Source organism: Zonotrichia albicollis, unplaced genomic scaffold (genome assembly GCF_047830755.1).
Source record: "Zonotrichia albicollis isolate bZonAlb1 unplaced genomic scaffold, bZonAlb1.hap1 Scaffold_221, whole genome shotgun sequence".
Taxonomy (NCBI): domain Eukaryota; kingdom Metazoa; phylum Chordata; class Aves; order Passeriformes; family Passerellidae; genus Zonotrichia; species Zonotrichia albicollis.
This window is the reverse complement of record NW_027428403.1, coordinates 27,931-47,611: the sequence shown is the minus strand read 5'-3', so window position 1 is coordinate 47,611 and position 19,681 is coordinate 27,931. Positions and strand designations below refer to the sequence as shown.

The window sequence follows — 19,681 nt, the reverse complement described above, 5'->3', positions numbered from 1 at the left end:
TTAGAGGGGGTTTTGGGGTCCCCTAGAGGAGGCTTTGGGATTTTGGGGTCCCTTAGAGGGGGCTGTGTGGTTTTGGGGTCCCCTAAACAAGGCTTTGGGATTTTGGGGTCATTTAGAGGGGACTTTGGGATTTTGGGGTCCCCTAGAGGAGGCTTTGGGATTTTGGGGTCCCTTAGAGGGGGCTTTAGGATTTTGGGGTCCCCTAAACAAGGCTTTGGGGTTTGGGGATCCCCTAGAGGAGACTTTGGGGTTTTGGGATCCCCTAAATAAGGCTTTGGGATTTTGGGGTCCCCTAGAGGGGGTTTCGGGGTCCCCTAGAGGAGGTTTTGGGGTCCCCTAGAGGGGGCTTTGTGGTTTCGGGGTCCCCTAGAGGGAGATTTGGGATTTCGGGGTCCCCTAGAGGAGGTTTTGGGGTCCCCTAAACAAGGTTTTGGGATTTCGGGGTCCCCTAGAGGGGGTTTTGGGGTCCCCTAGAGGGAGATTTGGGATTTTGGGGTCCCCTAGAGGGGGTTTTGGGGTCCCTCACTGGGGGTGACGCGCAGGTCCAGCGGCTCCTTCTGGATGATGGTGCGGGGTCCCAGGTAGTGGGCGTGGCAGATGTAATCGGGGTGGCTGTCACCGACCTGCGCGTTGGCGAAGTACAGGAACCCGTCCTGGCCCATGCTCACCCGGGCGTCCTGGGCGATGTGGACAATTCCTGGGGAGAAAACCCCAAAATATCCTAAATCTGATCCTAAACATGCCCCAAACCTACCCCCAAACCAGCCCCATGCTGACCCGCGCGTCCTGGGCGATGTGCACGATTCCTGGGCAGGAAAAACCCCAAAATATCCTAAATCTGACCCCAAAATTGATCCTAAACCTGGCATAAAAGTGCCTTAAACCCAACCCTAAACCTGACCCTAAACCTGCCCCACAGGAACCTGGCCCGTGCTGACCCGCGCGTCCTGGGCGATGTGCACAATCCCTGGGGGAGAAAAACCCCAAAATATCCTAAAACTGACCCCAAAACTGCCCTAAACCAAATCCTAAACCTGACCCTAAACCCCTAAACCTGACCCTAAACCAGCCCCAGGAACCCGTCCTGGCCCGTGCTCACCCGCGCGTCCTGGGCAATGTGCACGATTCCTGGGGACAAAAACCCCAAAAGTGACCCCAAAACTGATCCTAAACCTGGCCTAAAATTGATCCTAAAACTGACCCTAAAACTGCACTAAAACTGCCTTAAAACCGACCCTAAATCTGACCCTAAACCAGCCCCAGGAACCCGTCCTGGCCCGTGCTGACCCGGGCATCCTGGGCAATGTGCACGATCCCTGGGGGACAAAACCCCAAAAGTGACCCCAAAACTGACCCAAAACCTGGCCTAAAACTGATCATAAACCTGATCCTAAAACTGACCCTAAACCTGCCCTCAAAGCAGCCCCAGGAACCCATCCTTGAAAATGTGCACGATTCCTGGGGGACAAAAACCCAAAACTGACCCAAAACTGATCCTAAACCTGCCCTAAAACTGAACTAAAACTGACCCCAAAACTGCCTTAAACCCAACCCTAAACCTGATCCTAAACCTGCCCCAGGAACCCGTCCTGGCCCGTGCTGACCCGGGCGTCCTGGGCGATGTGCACGATCCCTGGGGAACAAAAACCCCAAAATATCCTAAATCTGATCCTAAAACAGACCCCAAACCTGCCCTCAAACCAGCCCCGTGCTGACCCGCGCGTCCTGGGCGATGTGCATGATTTTGGGGTACAGGAGAGGATTTGGGATTTCGGGAGGGATTTCGGGTGGGATTTTGGGGTGCAGGAGAGGATTTGGGATCTCGGGTGGGATTTTGGGGTGCAGGATGAACCCCCCAAAGCCCCCAGCCCCGTTTGCTCACGGCTGTTGAGCCAGTAGATCTTGGGGGGCACGGAGGGATTTTGGGGTACAGGAGAGGATTTGGGATTTCAGGTGGATTTTGGGGTACAGGAGAGGATTTGGGATTTCGGGTGGGATTTTGGGGTACAGGAGAGGATTTGGGATTTTGGGGAGCAGGAGAGGATTTGGGATTTCGGGTGGGATTTTGGGGTACAGGAGAGGATCTGGGATTTCGGGTGGGATTTCGGGGTACAGGAGAGGATTTGGGATTTCGGGGTACGCAGAGGGATTTCGGGTGGGATTTCGGGGTACAGGAGAGGATTTGGGATTTTGGGGTACGCAGAGGGATTTTGGGGTACACGGAGGGATCTCGGGTGGGATTTTGGGGTGCAGGATGAACCCCCAAAGCCCCCAGCCCCATTTGCTCACGGCTGTTGAGCCAGTAGATCTTGGGGGGCACGGAGGGATTTTGGGGTACAGGAGAGGATTTGGGATTTTGGGTACAGGAGAGGATTTGGGATTTTGGGGTACGCAGAGGGATTTCGGGTGGGATTTTGGGGTGCAGGAGAGGATTTGGGATTTCGGGTGGGATTTTGGGGTGCAGGATGAACCTCCCAAAGCCCCCAGCCCCATTTGCTCATGGCTGTTCAGCCAGTAGATCTTGGGGGGCCTGGAGGGATTTCGGGGTACAGGAGAGGATTTGGATTTTGGGGTACACAGAGGGATTTTGGGTGGGATTTTGGGGTGCAGGATGAACCCCCCAAAGCCCCCAGCCCCGTTTGCTCACGGCTGTTGAGCCAGCAGATCTTGGGGGGGCACGAGGGATTTTGGGGTACACAGAGAGATTTTGGGGTACGGGAGAGGATTTGGGATTTCGGGGTACAGGAGAGGATTTGGGATTTCAGGTGGGATTTTGGGGTGCAGGAGAGGATTTGGGATTTTGGGGTATGCAGAGGGATTTTGGGTGGGATTTCGGGGTGCAGGAGAGGATTTGGGATTTCGGGGTACACAGAGGATTTCGGGTGGGATTTTGGGGTACACAGAGGGACCTCAGGTGGGATTTTGGGGTGCAGGATGAACCCCCAAAGCCCCCAGCCCCGTTTGCTCACGGCTGTTGAGCCAGTAGATCTTGGGGGCACAGAGGGATTTTGGGGTACAGGAGAGGATTTGGGATTTTGGGGTACAGGAGAGGATTTTGGATCTCGGGTGGGATTTTGGGGTGCAGGATGGACCCCCCAAGCCCCCAGCCCCGTTTGCTCACGGCTGTTGAGCCAGTAGATCTTGGGGGCCACGGCGCTCGGGGGGGCTCGCAGGGCAGCACCACGGGGTCGCCCTCCTCCACCGTCACCGGCGTCACCTTCTCCTTGGGCCACTGCGGCGGGGCTGGGGGACACGGGGGTGACACCCCAAAATCAGGCACCCCAAAAACAACGGAAACCCCAAAAACAGGGACCCCAAAAACACGGGAAACCCCAAAACAGGGACCCCAAAAACCCACAGCATCCCCTTCTCCTTGGGCCACTGCGGCGGGGCTGGGGGGACACAGGGGGTGACACCCCAAAATCCAACAGCACCCCACATACCCACAGCACCCCAAAAACACAGGAAACCCCAAAACAGGGACCCCAAAAACACAGGAAACCCCAAAAACACGGGAAACCCCAAAACAGGGACCCCAAAACCCAGGGAACCCCTTCTCCTTGGGCCACTGCGGCGGGGCTGGGGGACACAGGGGGTGACACCCCAAAATCAGGGACCCCAAATACCCACAGCACCCCAAATACCCACAGCACCCCAAAAACACGGGAAACCCCAAAAACAGGACCCCAAAAACACAGGAACCCCAAAAACACGGGAAACCCCAAAAACAGGAACCCCACAAACACGGGAACCCCAAAAACACGGGAAACCCCAAAAACCCACAGCACCCCAAAGACACGGGAAACCCCAAAAACACGGGAAACTCCAAAACAAGGACCCCAAAAACACGGGAACCCCAAAAACCCACAGCATCCCCTTCTCCTTGGGGCACTGAGGCGGGGCTGGGGGGGACACAGGGGGTGACACCCCAAAATCAGGCACCCCAAATACCCACAGCACCCCAAAAACACGGGAAACTCCAAAAACAGGACCCCAAAAACCCACAGCATCCCCTTCTCCTTGGGCCACTGCGGTGGGGCTGGGGGGGACAGAGGGGGTGACACCCCAAAAACAGGCACCCCAAATACCCACAGCACCCCAAAAACACGGGAAGCTCCAAAAAAGGGACCCCAAAAAAACGGGAACCCCAAAAACCCACAGCACCCCAAAAACACAGGGACCCCAAAACAGGGACCCCAAAATCCAGGGAACCCCTTCTCCTTGGGCCACTGGGGGTTTGGGGCTGGGGGGAACAGAGAGGGTGTGACAGCCCAAAAACCGACAAGGACACCCCAAAAACACACAGGGACACCCCAAAACAGGGATCCCAAATACCCACAGCACCCCAAAAACACGGGAAACTCCAAAACAGGGACCCCAAAAACACGGGAAACCCCAAAAACAGGGACCCCAAAAACACAGGAACCCCAAAAACCCACAGCACCCCAAAAACACGGGAAACCCCAAAAACAGGGACCCCAAAAACCCACAGCATCCCCTTCTCCTTGGGCCACTGCAGCGGGGCTGGGGGGACACAGGGGGTGACACCCCAAAATCCAACAGCACCCCAAAAACACGGGAAACCCCAAAACAGGGACCCCAAATACCCACAGCACCCCAAAAACACGGGAAGCTCAAAAACAGGAACCCAAAAACACGGGAACCCCAAAAACCCACAGCACCCCAAAAACATGGGAAACCCAAAACAGGGACCCCAAAAACACGGGAAACCCCAAATACATGGGAAACCTCAAAAACAAGGACCCAAAAACATGGGAAACCCAAAAACACGGGAACCCCAAAAAAAGAGACCCCAAATACCCACAGCATCCCCTTCTCCTTGGGCCACTGCGGCGGGGCTGGGGGACACAGGGGGTGACACCCCAAAATCAGGCACCCCAAATACCCACAGCACCCAAAAACACGGGAAACCCCAAAAACCCACAGGAACACAAAAACCAACAGTGACACCCCAAAAACAGGCACCCCAAATACCCACAGCACCCCAAAAACACGGAAACTCCAAAACAGGGACCCCAAAAACACAGGAACCCCAAAAACAGGGACCCCAAAACCCACAGCATCCCCTTCTCCTTGGGCCACTGCGGTGGGGGCTGGGGGGACAGAGGGTACAGCACCCCAAAATCCAACAGCACCCCAAAATCAGGCACCCCAAATACCCACAGCACCCCAAAAACACGGGAAACCCCAAAAACAGGGACCCCAAAAACACAGGAACCTCAAAAACCCACAGGAACACAAAAACCAAAAGGGACCCCAAAACAGGGACCCCAAAATCACGGGAACCCCAAAAACACGGGAAACCCCAAAAACAGGGACCCCAAAACACAGGAACCCCAAAAACACGGGAAACCCCAAAAACAGGGACCCCAAAAACAAGGGAAGCTCCAAAACAGGGACCCCAAAAACACAGGAACCCCAAAAACCCACAGGAACACAAAACCAACAGGGACCCCAAAAACACGGGGGACCCCAAAACACGGGAAACACCAAAAACCCACAGCACCCCAAAAACACGGGAAACCCCAAAAACAGGGACCCCAAAAGCACGGGAACCCAAATACCCACAGCACCCCAAAAACACGGGAAACCCCAAAACAGGGACCCCAAAAACACAGGAAACCCCAAATACACGGGAAACCCCAAATACAGGGACCCCAAAAACATGGGAACCCCAAAAACCCACAGCATCCCCTTCTCCTTGGGCCACTGCTGCGGGGCTGGGGGACACAGGGGGTGACACCCCAAAAACCAACAGGGACACCCCAAAACCACACAGGGACACCCCAAAAACAGGGATCCCAAATACCCACACCACCCCAAAAACACAGGAAACCCCAAAACAGGGACCCCAAAAACACGGGAAACCCAAAAACCCACAGGAACACAAAAACCAACAGGGACCCCAAAAACAGGGACCCCAAAAACACAGGAACCCCAAAAACACGGGAAACCCCAAAAACAGGGACCCCAAATACACGGAAACCCCAAAAACCCACAGGAACACAAAAACCAACAGGGACCCCAAAACAGGGACCCCAAAAACAGCCAGGGACTTGTGTGCAGTCCCCGAGGGGGCTGGGAGGATTTTGGGGTGATTTAGGGTTATTTTGGGGTTATTTTGGGGTGATTCAGGCACTCACTCTCAGCGATGACCCGGCTCTCGGGTGACACCGCTGTCCCCAGCACGGTTTTGGGGTTATTTAGGGTTTTTTTGGGGTGATTTTGGGGTGATTTTGGGGTGATTTAGGGGTGATTCATTCACTCACTCTCGGCGATGACCCGGCTCTCGGGTGACACTGCTGTCCCCAGCGCAGTTTGGGGTTATTTAGGGTTTTTTTGGGGTGATTTTGGGGTGATTTTGGGGTTATTTTGGGTTATTTTGGGGTGATTTAGGGGTGATTTATTCACTCACTCTCAGCAATGACCCGGCTCTTGGGTGACACCGTTGTCCCCAGCGCGTGGTTTTGGGGTGATTTTGGGGTGATTTAGGGTTATTTTGGGGATATTTAGGGTTTTTTAGGGGTTATTTTGGGGTGATTTAGGGTTATTTAGGGGTGATTCAGGCACTCACTCTCGGCGATTACCCGGCTCTCGGGTGACACCGCTGTCCCCAGCGTGGTTTGTGGTTATTTTGGGGTGATTTTGGGGTTATTTTGGGGCGATTTTGGGGTGATTCAGGCACTCACTCTCAGCGATGACCCGGCTCTCGGGTGACACCGCTGTCCCCAGCACAGTTTGGGGTTATTTAGGGCTTTTTTGGGGTGATTTTGAGGTGATTTTGGGGTGATTTATTCACTCACTCTCGGCGATGACCCGGCTCTCGGGTGACACCGCTGTTTGGGGTAATTTTGGGGTTATTTTGGGGTGATTTTGGGGTGATTTTGGGGTGATTTTGGGGTGATTTTGGGGTGATTTTGGGGTTATTTTGGGGTGATTCATTCACTCACTCTCAGCAATGACCCGGCTCTCGGGTGACACCGCTGTCCCCAGCACAGTTTGTGGTTATTTTGGGGTGATTTAGGGTTATTTTGGGGGTATTTAGGGGTGATTTTGGGTTGATTTTGGGGTGATTTAGGGTTATTTTGGGGTGATTTATTCACTCACTCTCGGCGATGACGCGGCTCTCGGGTGACACCGCTGTCCCCAGCATGATTTTGGGGTGATTTAGGGTTATTTTGGGGTGATTTTGGGGTGATTTTGGGGTGATTTATTCACTCACTCTCAGCAATGACCCGGCTCTCGGGTGACACCGCTGTCCCCAGCGCGTTGGTGGCCTCGCAGCGGAAGCGCCCCTGCAGGCGCCCGGCCAGGCTGGCGTTGATGACCAAGGTCCCCCCCCCGGGGGACACCGAGACCCCCGCGAGCTCCGCAGGGGACAGGGAGGGGGACGGGAACGGGCGGCCATCGCGGGTCCAGCGGAACCTGCGGGGACAATGACAGTGACAATGACACAGTGACACAGGGAGGGGGACGGGAACGGGCGCCCATCGCGGGTCCAGCGGAACCTGAGGGGACAATGAGAGGGACAGTGACACAGTGACAGGGACAGGGACACAGGGACAGTGACACAGTGACAGGGACAGGGACACAGGGACAGGGACACAGTGACGGGAACGGGCGCCCGTCACGGGTCCAGCGGAACCTGCGGGGACAATGAGAGGGACAGTGACACAGTGACAGGGACAGGGACACAGGGACAGTGACACAGTGACAGGGACAGGGACACAGGGACAGGGACACAGTGACGGGAACGGGCGCCCGTCACGGGTCCAGCGGAACCTGCGGGGACAATGACAGTGACAATGACACAGGGACACAGGGACAGGGACAGGGACACAGTGACGGGAACGGGCGGCCATCGCGGGTCCAGCGGAACCTGCGGGGACAATGACAGTGACACAGTGACACAGGGACACAGGGACACAGGGACACAGGGACAGTGACACAGGGACAGGGACACAGTGACAGGGACACAGGGACACGGACAGTGACACAGGGACAGGGACACAGGGACAGTGACACAGGGACACAGGGACAGTGACACAGGGACAGGGACAGTGACAGGGACACAGGGACAGTGACACAGGGGGCAGGGACAGGGGACAGTGACACAGGGACAGGGACAGGGACAATGACGCAGGGACAGTAACACAGTGACAGTGACAATGACACAGGGACAGGGACACAGGGACAGGGACAGTGACAGGCACAGGGACAGGGACACAGGGACAGGGACACAGGGACACAGGGACAGGGACAGTGACAGGGACAGTGACACAGGGACAGGGACAGTGACACAGTGACACAGGGACGGGAACGGGCGCCCGTCACGGGTCCAGTGGAACCTGCGGGGACAATGAGAGGGACAGTGACACAGTGACACAGGGACAGGGGACAGTGACACAGGGACAGTGGCAGTGACACAGAGACAGGGACACAGAGACAGGGACAGTGACACAGGGACAGGGACAGTGACACAGGGACAGTGACACAGGGACAGGCACAGGACAGGCACAGGGACAGGCACAGGGACAGTGACACAGGGACAGGAACAGTGACACAGGGACAGTGACAATGACAGGGACAGTGACACAGGGACAGTGACACAGGGACAGTGACAGTGACACAGTGACACAGTGACGGGAACAGGCGCCCATCGCGGGTCCAGCGGAACCTGGGAGGACAGGGGACAGTGACACAGGGACAGTGACACAGGGACACAGTGACAGGGACATGGGGACAGTGACAGTGACAGGGACAGGGACGGGCGGCCATCGTGGGTCCAGCGGAACCTGCAGGGACGGTACAGTGACAGCAGGCGGGGACATGGGGACAGCAGCTGCGGGGACAGCTGACACTGAGGTGACACACAGGGTGACCCTGGGGTGACACAGTGACACTCAGGGTGACACAGGTGACACAGGTGACACAGGTGACCCTGGGGTGACACACAGATGTCACACAGGTGACACACAGGGTGACACACAGGGTGACCCTGGGGTGACACAGGTGACAGAGGTGACACCAGGTGACACACAGATGACACACAGGTGACACACAGATGACACCACAGGTGACACACACAGGTGACAGAGGTGACCCTGGGGTGACACACAGGTGACACTCAGGGTGACACACAGGTGACCCTGGGGTGACACAGGGTGACACTCAGGGTGACACAGATGTCACTCAGGGTGACACAGGTGACACACAGGTGACTCAGGGTGACACAGTGACAGGGTGACACAGGTGACACACAGGTGACACAGGTGACACACAGGGTGACACAGGTGACACACAGGGTGACACTGAGGGTGACACACAGGTGACAAGTGACACTCAGGGTGACACAGGTGCCACACAGGTGACACACAGGGTGACACAGGTGACACTCAGGGTGACACAGGAGACCACTCAGGGTGACACACAGGTGCCACACAGATGTCACTCAGGGTGACACAGGTGACACACAGGTGCCACACAGGTGACCCTGGGGTGCCACAGGTGACAGGTGACACTCAGGGTGACACAGATGCCATAGGTGACATAGATGACACTCAGGGTGACACAGGTGACACACAGGTGACACTCAGGGTGACACACAGGGTGACACAGGTGACACACAGATGTCACATAGATGTCACACAGGTGGACAGGGTGACACAGATGTCACACAGATGTCACACAGGTGACACAGATGACACACAGGGGACACACAGGTGACAGGTGACACAGGTGACCCTGGGGTGACACTCAGGGTGACACACAGATGACACACAGGTGACACAGGGTGACACTCAGGGTGACACAGGGTGACACTCAGGTGACACTCAGGGTGACAGGTGACACACAGATGTCACACAGGTGACACTGAGGGTGACACACAGGTGACACAGGTGACACTCAGGGTGACACAGATGTCACTCAGGGTGACACTCAGGTGACACGCAGGGTGACACGGTGCTACACAGGGTTGACACAGGTGACACAGGGTGACACACAGATGACACACAGGTGACTCAGGGTGACACAGATGACACACAGGTGACACTCAGGGTGACACTCAGGGTGACACACAGGTGACAGGTGACACAGGTGACCCTGGGGTGACACAGGTGACACTGGGGTGACACAGGTGACACTCAGGGTGACACACAGGTGACAGGTGACAGGTGTCACTCACCGCGGGGCCGGGTGCCCGCTGGCCGCGCACTTGAGCACGGCGTCGTCGCTCGGGAACACCACGAGCTGCTCCGGGGGCGCCTCCGTCAGCTCGGGGGGGCTGCTGGACTGGGGGGGGCGGCGCCTCAGACCCCGAACGGGCACCCCAAAATACACCCGGCACCCCAAAACTCACCCGGGACCCTGAACGGGCACCCCAAAACACACCCGGGACCCCAAAATACACCCGGGCACCCCAAAATACACCTGGGACCCTGAACGGGCACCCCAAAATACACAGACACCCCAAAATACACCTGGGACCCTGACGGGCACCCCAAAATACACAGACACCCAAAATACACCCGGGACCCCAAACGGCACCCCAAAACACACCCGGGACCCCAAATACACCCGGGACCCCGAACGGGCACCCCAAAATACAGCCGGCACCCCCAAATGGGACCCCAAAATACAGCCGGCACCCCAAAATACACCCGGGACCCCAAAACCCACCCGGGACCCTGAAACCCACCTGGGAACCCGAACGGGCACCCCAAAATACACCCGGGCACCCCAAAATACACCTGGGACCCCAAATGGGACCCCCAAAATACACAGACACCCCAAAACACACCTGGGACCCCAAATGGGACCCCCAAAATACACAGACACCCAAAACCCACCTGGGACCCCAAATGGGACCCCAAAACAACCCCAAAACCCACCCTAAAACACCCCAACACCCACCAGGGACCCCAAACCCACCTGGGACCCCAAATGGGACCCCCAAAACAGCCCCAGACCCCCCCTGACACCCCAAAACCCACCTGGGACCCCTCCAGACCCCCCAAAACCCCTGTAGGATCCCCTCCAGGACCTTCCCCAACGCCCCCAGACCCTCCAAAACCCCCTGGGAACCCCCCGGACCCCCCAAAACCCCCTGGAACCCCCCGGACCTCCCCTAGGACCCCTTGGGACCCTCCCCGACACCCCCAGATTCCCCCAGACCCCCCAAAACCCCCCGGACTCCCCCAAATCCCCTTAGAATCCCTCGGGACCCTCCCAAATGCCCCCCAGACCCCCCAAAACCCTTTAGGATCCCCACGGGACCTCCCGAGACCCCCCCCAAACTCCCCTCGGGACCCTCCCCAATCGCTCAGACCCACCCAAACCCTCTCGGGACACCCCCAGACCCCCCAAAACCTCCCTGGGACCCCTCCAGACCCCTCCAAACTCCCCCTGGGACCCTCCCCAACACCCCCAGACCCACCCAAACCCTCTCGGGACACCCCCAGACTCCCCAAAACCTCCCTGGGACCCCTCCAGACTCCCCAAAACCCCCGTAGGACCCCTCCAGACCCCTCCAAACTCCCCCTGGGACCCTCCCCAACGCCCCCAGACCCACCCAAACCCTCTCGGGACACCCCAGACCCCCCAAAACCTCCCTGGGACCCCCCAAAGAGCCCCCCAAACTCACGCTCGTGCAGCGAATCTGCACATCCGGGGGGGGGCACAGGGGGGAGAGAACAGCGTGAGTGGGGAGGGGGCTCCGGAGAGACCCCGGAAAGCGGGGGGGGGGCTCAAAAATGGGGGGGGGTCTCGTGCAAAGGAGGGGGGTCCAAAAATTGGGGGGGGGAAGGGGTTAGGGGGAAAGTGTGAGGAGGGAATTTGGGGAGGGGTCTTCATGTGGGGATGGGGGGGGAACAGGGTCAGGGGGTGAACTGAGGGGGGGTCCCACGATCAGGGGGTGAATTGAGGGGGGGTCTCCATGCTGGGGGGGTGAATTGAGGGGGGTCCAGGAGGATGAATTGAGGAGGGGGTCCCACGATCAGGGGGTGAATTGAGGAGGGGTCTCCATGCTGGGGGGGGTCTCCATGCTGGGGGTGTGAATTGAATTGAGGAGGGGTCTCCATGCTGGAGGGTCCCCCACGATCAGGGAGTGAATTGAGGAGGGGTCTCCATGATGGGGGGTTGAATTGAGGGGGGGTCCAGGGTCATGAGGGTAAATTGAGGAGGGTCTTCATGGCCATTGGTGTGAAATGAGGGGGGGGTCTCCATGCAGGTAGGGGGGGGTCCAGGATCAGGGGGTGTAAATTGAGGAGGGGGGCTCCATGCCAGGGGGTCCCCACGATCACAGAGTAAATTTAGGGGGGGGTCTCCATGCTGGGGAGGGGTCTCCATGCCGGTAGGGTGAATTGAGGAGGGTCTCCATGCCGGTAGGGGGGGATTCCCACGATCACAGCGTTAATTGAGGAGGGGTCTCCATGCCGGTGGGGTGAATTGAGGGGGGGGGTCTCCATGCCGGCGGTGAATTGAATTGAGGAGGGGTCTCCATGCCGGTAGGGTGAATTGAATTGAGGAGGGGTCTCCATGCCGGTAGGGGGGAATTCCCACGATCACAGCGTTAATTGAGGAGGGGGTCTCCATGCCGGGGGTGCGTCCATGCCGCTGGGGTGAATTGAGGAGGGGTCTCCCCATGCAAACCCCTCCTCGTTCAGCACAGGCAGCACCGGGGGGGGGGGGGGGGGGGCTCCATGCATGGCTGGGGGGGGGTCACCACCCCTCGCCGCCCCCTCCCCAAATTCGCACTCACACTCGGGGGGGATGGACGATGGCGCGGCCGCGCCCCCCCAGCAGCAGCAGCAGCACCGCGAGCGCCCGCCATGGCCGCGGCCCCTGATGGGGGGGGGGGCTCATTTGGGGAGGGGTCTCCACCCCCCCCCTCCATCGATCCATCCATCCCCAAACCCCCCCCCCCCGCCCTCCCCCCCCCCCTCCATTGTGTGCCGGCCTCCCCCTCCTCTCCCCGGATGCGCCCGTTTCCATGGCAACGCCTCTAATGAGGGGACCCTGTCACCTTGGCGCGCGACCCCCCCCCCCCCCACAACAACCGCCCCTCCCCCACCCCCCCCAATCCCCATCCCCCCCCCCCCGGAAACGCCGAGCGCCGCCCCCCCCCCAATTCAGCACCACGGACAGGGACGGGCCCGAAATGAACCAAAAATCCCCAAAATCGCCCCAAAAAAACCCCCCAGAATCACCCGGGGGGGGGCACAGAGGGCTGAGACCCCTCCCCAAAATCCCCCTTGGTGCAGCCGGGGCTCCCCCACCCCCTAGCGTGAGACCCCCGACCCCTCCCCACCCCCAAATCCCCCCGGGGGGGGGAGGTTCAGGGTTGAGGGGACCCCGCCCTCAAATCCCCCCTGGGGGGGGGGGGTCCAGACCTGTGGGACCCCCCCCAAATCCCCCCGGGTGTGTCCCCACCCCCCCCCCCCCATCATTGCCGGTCCCGCCCTTCCTTTTGGGAGGAGCCGCCAATCCGGGGACCCCTCCCCCTTCCCCCCCAACCCAAAAATCCCGGAAGGATTTGGGATCTCCCCCCCCCCCCCCCCCAGCAATCCCGGAAGGATTTTTGGGGCCCCCCCGGGGAGAATTTTGGGGGGCCCCGCCCCGGCCCCACCCAGCCGGAAGTGGGGGCGGCCCCGGCTCGAACAAGGAGCCGCTTGGGGACCCCAAATTCCTTTCGGGGTTGGGGGGGGGAGGGGGTGAGGATGGCGCTGCCCCTCCCCCACCCCATAAACGTGCGGACCCCCCCCCAAAAAAAAAAAAAAAAAAATCCCAAATCCCCCCCCCCCCAGGTGCAGGGCGGGGGGGAGGGGCGGGCACCTGTAGGGAAATGAGGAGGGGGGAGGGGAGGAAAAGGGGATTGCCCCTCCCCCCCCCCGCCATTGGGACCCCCCCTCTCATTGGGGAACCCCCCAGCCTTGGGGGTCCCTCAGGGGGGGGCGGGGGGCGCGCGAGGGCCGCTCATCCCCTCCCCTCCCCCCCCCCCGGCGGCCCCACCCATCTGTTGGACGTTGGGGACCCTTTGGGGACCCTACAGAGACCCCCGAGACCCCCCCAGAGACCCCCACGGGGCTGGTGGGGACCCTCGGGACCCCCCCTCAAATCCGCGTTGTCATAGAGCCCCCCGGAGCCCCCAGACCCAGCGAGAGTGCCCGGAGACCCCTCCCCCCATGAGGATCTGGGCCCTACGGAGACTCCAAAACGGCTCCAAAACAGCCCCAAATCACCCCAAAAATGGCCCCAAAACTGTCCCGAGCCCCCTCCCCAAAATGGCCCCAAAATCTCCCTAAAATGGCCACAAAATCAGCCCCGAAATCGCTCTAAAACGGCCCAAAATGACCCCCAGAACCACCCCAAATCTCCACAAAACGGCCCCAAAATTACCCCCAGAACCACCCCAAAATCTCCACAAAACGGCCCCAAAATCACCCCAAAACCGCCCCAAAACCGCCCCAAAACCCCTCCCCAAACTGCCCCAAAATCGCCCTAAAATCACCCCCAAAACCGCCCTAAAACGGCCCCAATTCTGCCCCCAGAACCGCCCTGAGCCCCCTCCCCAATCACCGGGCCCAGACCCCCCTGACTCCCCCTCCCCACTCGGTGTCTGCCCCTAAACCCCCCCAGGACCCCCCAAAATTCATCCTGGACCCCCCAAAAATCCCCCAAAGCCCCCCAGGACCCCCCAAAATTCATCCTGGACCCCCCAAAATTCATCAGAATCCTCCAAAATTCATCCTGGACCCCCGAAAAATCCCCCAAAAGCCCCCCAGGACCCCCAAAATTCATTCTGGACCCCCCAAAATTCATCCTGGACCCCCGAAAAATCCCCCAAAATCCCCCCAGGACCCCCAAAATTCATCCAGAATCCTCCAAAATTCATCCTGGACCCCCCCCAAACCCGGCCCCTCTGCTGTTCCCGCCTCGGGAAGGAGCCCCCTCCCCACGGAGCCCCCTCCCCACCAGCCCAGCCCCCTACGGAGGCCCACAGAGCCCCAAATTCCTCCTGGCCCCACAGAACCACCTGTGCCACCCCATAGAGCCACCTGTGCCCCCTTGTCCACCCCATAGGGCCCCTATAGGGCACCTGTAGCCCCAAAGAGCCCCAGATTCCTCCTGACCCCATAGACCCACCTGTGCCACCCCATAGACCCACCTGTGCCACCCCATAGAACCCCCTGTGCCACCCCATAGAACCACCTGTGCCCCCTGTCCCACCCTATAGGGCCACCTGTAGCCCACAGAGCCCCAGATTCCTCCTGACCCCATAGAATCACCTGTGCTACCCCACAGAATCCCCTGTGCCCCACAGAACCCCACCCATGTCCATTGGCCTGACCCTATAGAACCACCTGTGCCACCCTATAGATCCACCTGTGTGCCCTGTGCCACCCTATAGAGCCCCTATAGAACCCCTGCCCCATAGAACCACCCTGTGCCCCCTCAGCCTGACCCTATAGAGCCCCTATAGAACCCCTGCCCCATAGAACCACCTGTGCCCCTCAACCTGACCCCATAGAGCCCCTATAGAACCCCTGCCCCACAGAACCACCCTGTGCCCCTCAACCTGACCCCACAGAGCCCCCATAGATCCACCTGTGCCTGCTGTCCCACCCTATAGAGCCCCCCATACATTCACCTGCCCCATAGAACCACCTGTGCCCCTCAGCCCCACCCTATAGATCCACCTGTGCCCCCTGTCCCACCCTATAGGGCCCCTATAGAACCCCTGCCCACAGAACCACCCTGTGCCCCTCAACCTGACCCTATAGAGCCCCTATAGATCCACCTGTGCCCCCTGTCCCACCCTATAGAGCCCCTATAGAACCCCTGCCCCACAGACCCACCTGTGCCCCCTGTCCCACCCTATAGATCCACCTGTGCCCCTCATTCCACCCTATAGAGCCCCCCATATATTCACCTGCCCACAGAACCACCTGTGCCCCTCAGCCCCACCCTATAGATCCACCTGTGCCCCCTGTCCCACCCTATAGGGCCCCTATAGAACCCCCTGCCCTACAGAACCACCCGTGTCCTTTAGTCTGACCCCATAGAACCCCCTGTGCCCCAGTCTGACCCCATAGAACCCCCTGTGCCCCACAGAACCCCACCCATGTCCCTCAGTCTGGCCCTACAGAAACCCCATAAAGCCCTATAGATCCGCCTGCCCATAGAACCACCTGTGTGCCACCCTACAGACCCACCTGTGCCTGTGCCCAGCCCCACAGAGACCCCATAGAGCCTCCTCTACCTCACTCGGACCCTATAGAGACCCCAGACCCGCCTTTACCTGTGCCCAGCCCCATAGAGACCCCATAGGTCCTACAGACCCTCCCCAGCCCTAGGGAGACCCTACAGAGACCCCAGACCCACCTGTACCTGTGCCCAGCCCTATAGAGATCCTATAGGACCCTCCCCAGCCCTATAGAAACCCTACAGAGACCCCAGACCCACCTGTACCTGTGCCAGCCCCATAGAGACCCCATAGATCCTACAGACCCTTCCCAGCCCTACAGAGACCCCATAGATCCTATAGGACCCTCCCCAGCCCTACAGAGACCCCAGACCCGCCTTTACCTGTGCCCAGCCCTATAGAGACCCCATAGATCCTACAGACCCTCCCAGCCCCACCTGTTCCTGTGCCCAGCCCCCCACAAACACCACACAGCCCCGCCCCCAGAAGCCCCCCGACCCTAATAACCCGCCCAGCCCCTCCTCCATCCCAATCCAGCCCCACACGGACCCTAGAGATCCCCTATAGATCCCCCTGAGACCCCTCCCCAAACCCCAGAATCCCCCAGCCCCATTTTCACCTCCCATCCCCCATCCCCATCTTCACCCCCCGATAACGCCCCCAGCCCCCCTAAAGCCCCCCCAGCCCTATAGAGACCCTACATCTCTACCTAAACCTCTCTAGAAACACCCAAGAACGCCCCCAGCCCCATTTCACCCCCAGACCTCCCCAATCCCCCCAAAATCGCCCCCAGCCCCACCTTTCCCCCCTCCCCACCCCCTCAACGCAGCCCCCCGGGACCCTCCCAGCGCCGCTCCCCCCGCCCCGGGATCCCCGCAATCCTCGGGGTCCCCCCCAAATCCTGGGGACCCCCCAGGACCCCCGAGACCCCTCCCCAAATCCCCCGGAGCCCCCCAGGGCCGTACCTGCTCCGGCCGCTCCCAGCTCGGGGCTGCGGCTGCCGCGGGGTTGACATAATCCGCCCGTAGGCCACGCCCCCTCCGCGAAACCACGCCCACTGGCCACGCCCCACCGAGACCACGCCCACCCGGCCACACCCTGGGCGGGGGGCGGCGGGAAAGGGAAACGCGAGGGGGGCGGGGGGCGCGATTTGGGGGGGAAAAGACCCCCAAAGGGGGTGGGGGGCGCGATTTGGGGCTGAGACCCCGATTTGGGGGAAAAAGGGGTGGGGGTTTGGGGTCGAGACCCCAATTTTGGGGGGAAAAGACCCCCGAGTGGATGCGATTTGGGGATGAGACCCCGAATTTGGGGGATGAGACCCCCCCCGGGATATTTGGGGTCCCCAATTAGGGGATTGAGACCCCCAATTTAGGGGGGAAAAGACCCCAAGAAAGGGGTTTGGGGTCGGGATTTTAGGGTGAGACCCCCTCCCCAACCCGGGATATTTGGGGTTCCAATTTGGGGGCGAGACCCCCACTTGGGGGTTTTGGGGTTGCGATTTGGGGATTGAGACCCCCCAATTTGGGGGGTAAAAGACCCCCGAGGTTCCCCCCGGGTATTGGGGGTCCCCATTTGGGGTCTCAATTTGGGGAGGGGTCCAGGAGACCCCAAATGTTTGAGACCCCCCCAGAGGGGTTTTGGGGTCCCCATTTTGGGGTGAAAAGACCCCCAAGGTTGGGGGCTAAACCCCCCAGACCCCCGGGATATTTGGGGGTCTCAATTTGGGGAGGGGGCGAGAAACCCCCAAATGTTTGAGACCCCCCCTGGGGTTTTGGGGTCCCCATTTGGGGTCTCAATTTGGGGAGGGGTCCAGGAGACCCCAAATGTTTGAGACCCCCCCTGGGTTTTGGGGTTCCCATTTGGGGTCTCAATTTGGGGAGGGGGCGAGAAACCCCCAAATGTTTGAGACCCCCCCTGGGGTTTTGGGGTCCCCATTTGGGGTCTCAATTTGGGGAGGGGTCCAGGAGACCCCAAATGTTTGAGACCCCCCCCCAGAGGGGTTTTGGGGTCCCCATTTTGGGGTGAGACCCCCGGATTGGGGGACAAAGGGACCCCCAAGGAATCTCTATTTGGGGAGGGGGCGAGAAAAACCCCCAAATATTTGAGACCCCCACCCCAAATACCTGAGGACCCCCCCCAAAATTTATTGGGGGCACCTGGGAGTGGAGAGACCCCCAAAAATTGGGGTGGGGGAGGGGAAACGACCCCGAAAATTGGGGGGGGGAGGAGGGGAAACGACCCCGAAAATTGGGGGGGGGAGGAGGGGAAACGACCCCCAAAAATTAATGGAACATTCCCCCTCCCCAAATTCCCAATGAGGAGGGAACGGGACCACCCACCCCAAATATTTGGGGATTTTTGGGGACAACCCCCCCCCCCCCAAATTTTTGGACTCTTCCAGATGTTTTGGGTGGGGGAGGGGCGGGATTTGGAGCTTTGCCCCTCCCCCAATTCCCGCCAATCCCGGCCCTTGGAATTTCGGGAAATTCCCAAAAATTCCGGGAAATTTCCCCCCCCCCACCCCAAAAATCACCCTTGGGACCCCCCACCCTGCGGTGACGTCATCACGGGGGCGGCTCTGACGTCATCAGAGCAAGGAATCGCCAAAATAAGAGAAAACTCCCCTCAAATTTTGGGGGGAATTTTGGGGTTCCCCCCTCAGGAATTCAAGGCCGGACCCCCCAATTTGGGGAGGGGGCGCCTTTATTGGGGTACGGGGGGGGTTTGGGGACCCCCCCAAGCACGAATCAACCCCGAATTGGGGATTTTGGGGTCGAAATTTGGGATTTTTGGGGTCCAAATTTGGGATTTTTGGGGTCGAAATTTGGGATTTTTGGGGTTTCTGCTCCTGCCTTACCCCCCAAATTTGGGATTTTTGGGTTTAAATTTGGGATTTTTGGGGTCTCTGCTCTTCCCCCTCCCCAAATTTGGGATTTTTGGGGTCTCTCTTCTTCCCCCACCCCAAATTTGGGATTTTTGGGGTCTCTGCTCCTCCCCAAATTGGGATTTTTGGGGTCCAAATTTGGGATTTTTGGGGTCTCTGCTCTTCCCCCACCCCTCAAATTTGGGATTTTTGGGGTCTCTGTTCTTTCCTCACCCCAAATTTAGGATTTTGGGATCTCTGCTCTTTTCCAAATTTGGGATTTTTGGGGTTTCTGTTCTCCCCCCCCACCCCAAATTTGGGATTTGGGGGTCTAAATTTGGGATTTTGAGGTCTCTCTTCTTCCCCCACCCCAAAATTTGGGATTTTTGGGGTCTAAACTTGAGATTTTTGGGGTCTAAATTTGGGATTTTTGGGTCTCCCTTCTTCCTCACCCCAAAATTTGGGATTTTTGGGATCTAAATTTGGGATTTTTGGGTTTTCTGCTCCTCCCCAAATTTGGGGTCTAAATTTGGGATTTTTGGGGTCTCTGTTCTTCTCCCAAACCCCAAATTTGGATTTTTGGGGTCTAAATT

At 59.1% G+C, this 19,681-nt stretch overlaps 1 protein-coding gene across 4 annotated transcripts; it reads right to left on the bottom strand.

Moving 5' to 3' along the window:
* Nucleotides 1-506: 506 nt before the first annotated feature.
* On the bottom strand, nucleotides 507-12,858 carry LOC141727719 (neuronal-glial cell adhesion molecule-like). 4 transcript variants are annotated; one of them, XM_074534004.1, is made up of 6 exons: nucleotides 12,782-12,858; nucleotides 11,666-11,680; nucleotides 10,208-10,314; nucleotides 7,244-7,446; nucleotides 3,122-3,243; nucleotides 507-697 (listed from the first exon to the last, which is right to left on the bottom strand). In XM_074534004.1, the coding sequence occupies exons 1-6, from the start codon at nucleotides 12,851-12,853 to the stop codon at nucleotides 665-667; spliced, it is 552 nt and encodes a 183-aa protein (XP_074390105.1). In that variant the 5' UTR covers nucleotides 12,854-12,858; the 3' UTR covers nucleotides 507-664. The 4 variants fall into 4 exon arrangements, with proteins under 4 accessions (XP_074390105.1, XP_074390106.1, XP_074390104.1 ...); XM_074534005.1 differs by lacking the exon at nucleotides 507-697 and adding an exon at nucleotides 1,076-1,128; XM_074534003.1 differs by lacking the exon at nucleotides 507-697 and adding an exon at nucleotides 1,188-1,316.
* Between the last annotated feature and the right edge of the window lie 6,823 nt (nucleotides 12,859-19,681).

Coding starts and splice junctions, on each gene's coding strand:
- LOC141727719 (XM_074534002.1), bottom strand. CDS start 12,853: ATGGCGGGCGCTCGCGGTGCTGCTGCTGCTGCTGGGGGGGCGCGGCCG. Junction 7,447..10,207: donor AGCGGGCACCCGGCCCCGCG/GTGAGTGACACC, acceptor TTGTCCCCGCAG/GTTCCGCTGGACCCGCGATG. Junction 1,634..3,121: donor GATCTACTGGCTCAACAGCC/GTGAGCAAACGG, acceptor TTTGTTCCCCAG/GGATCGTGCACATCGCCCAG.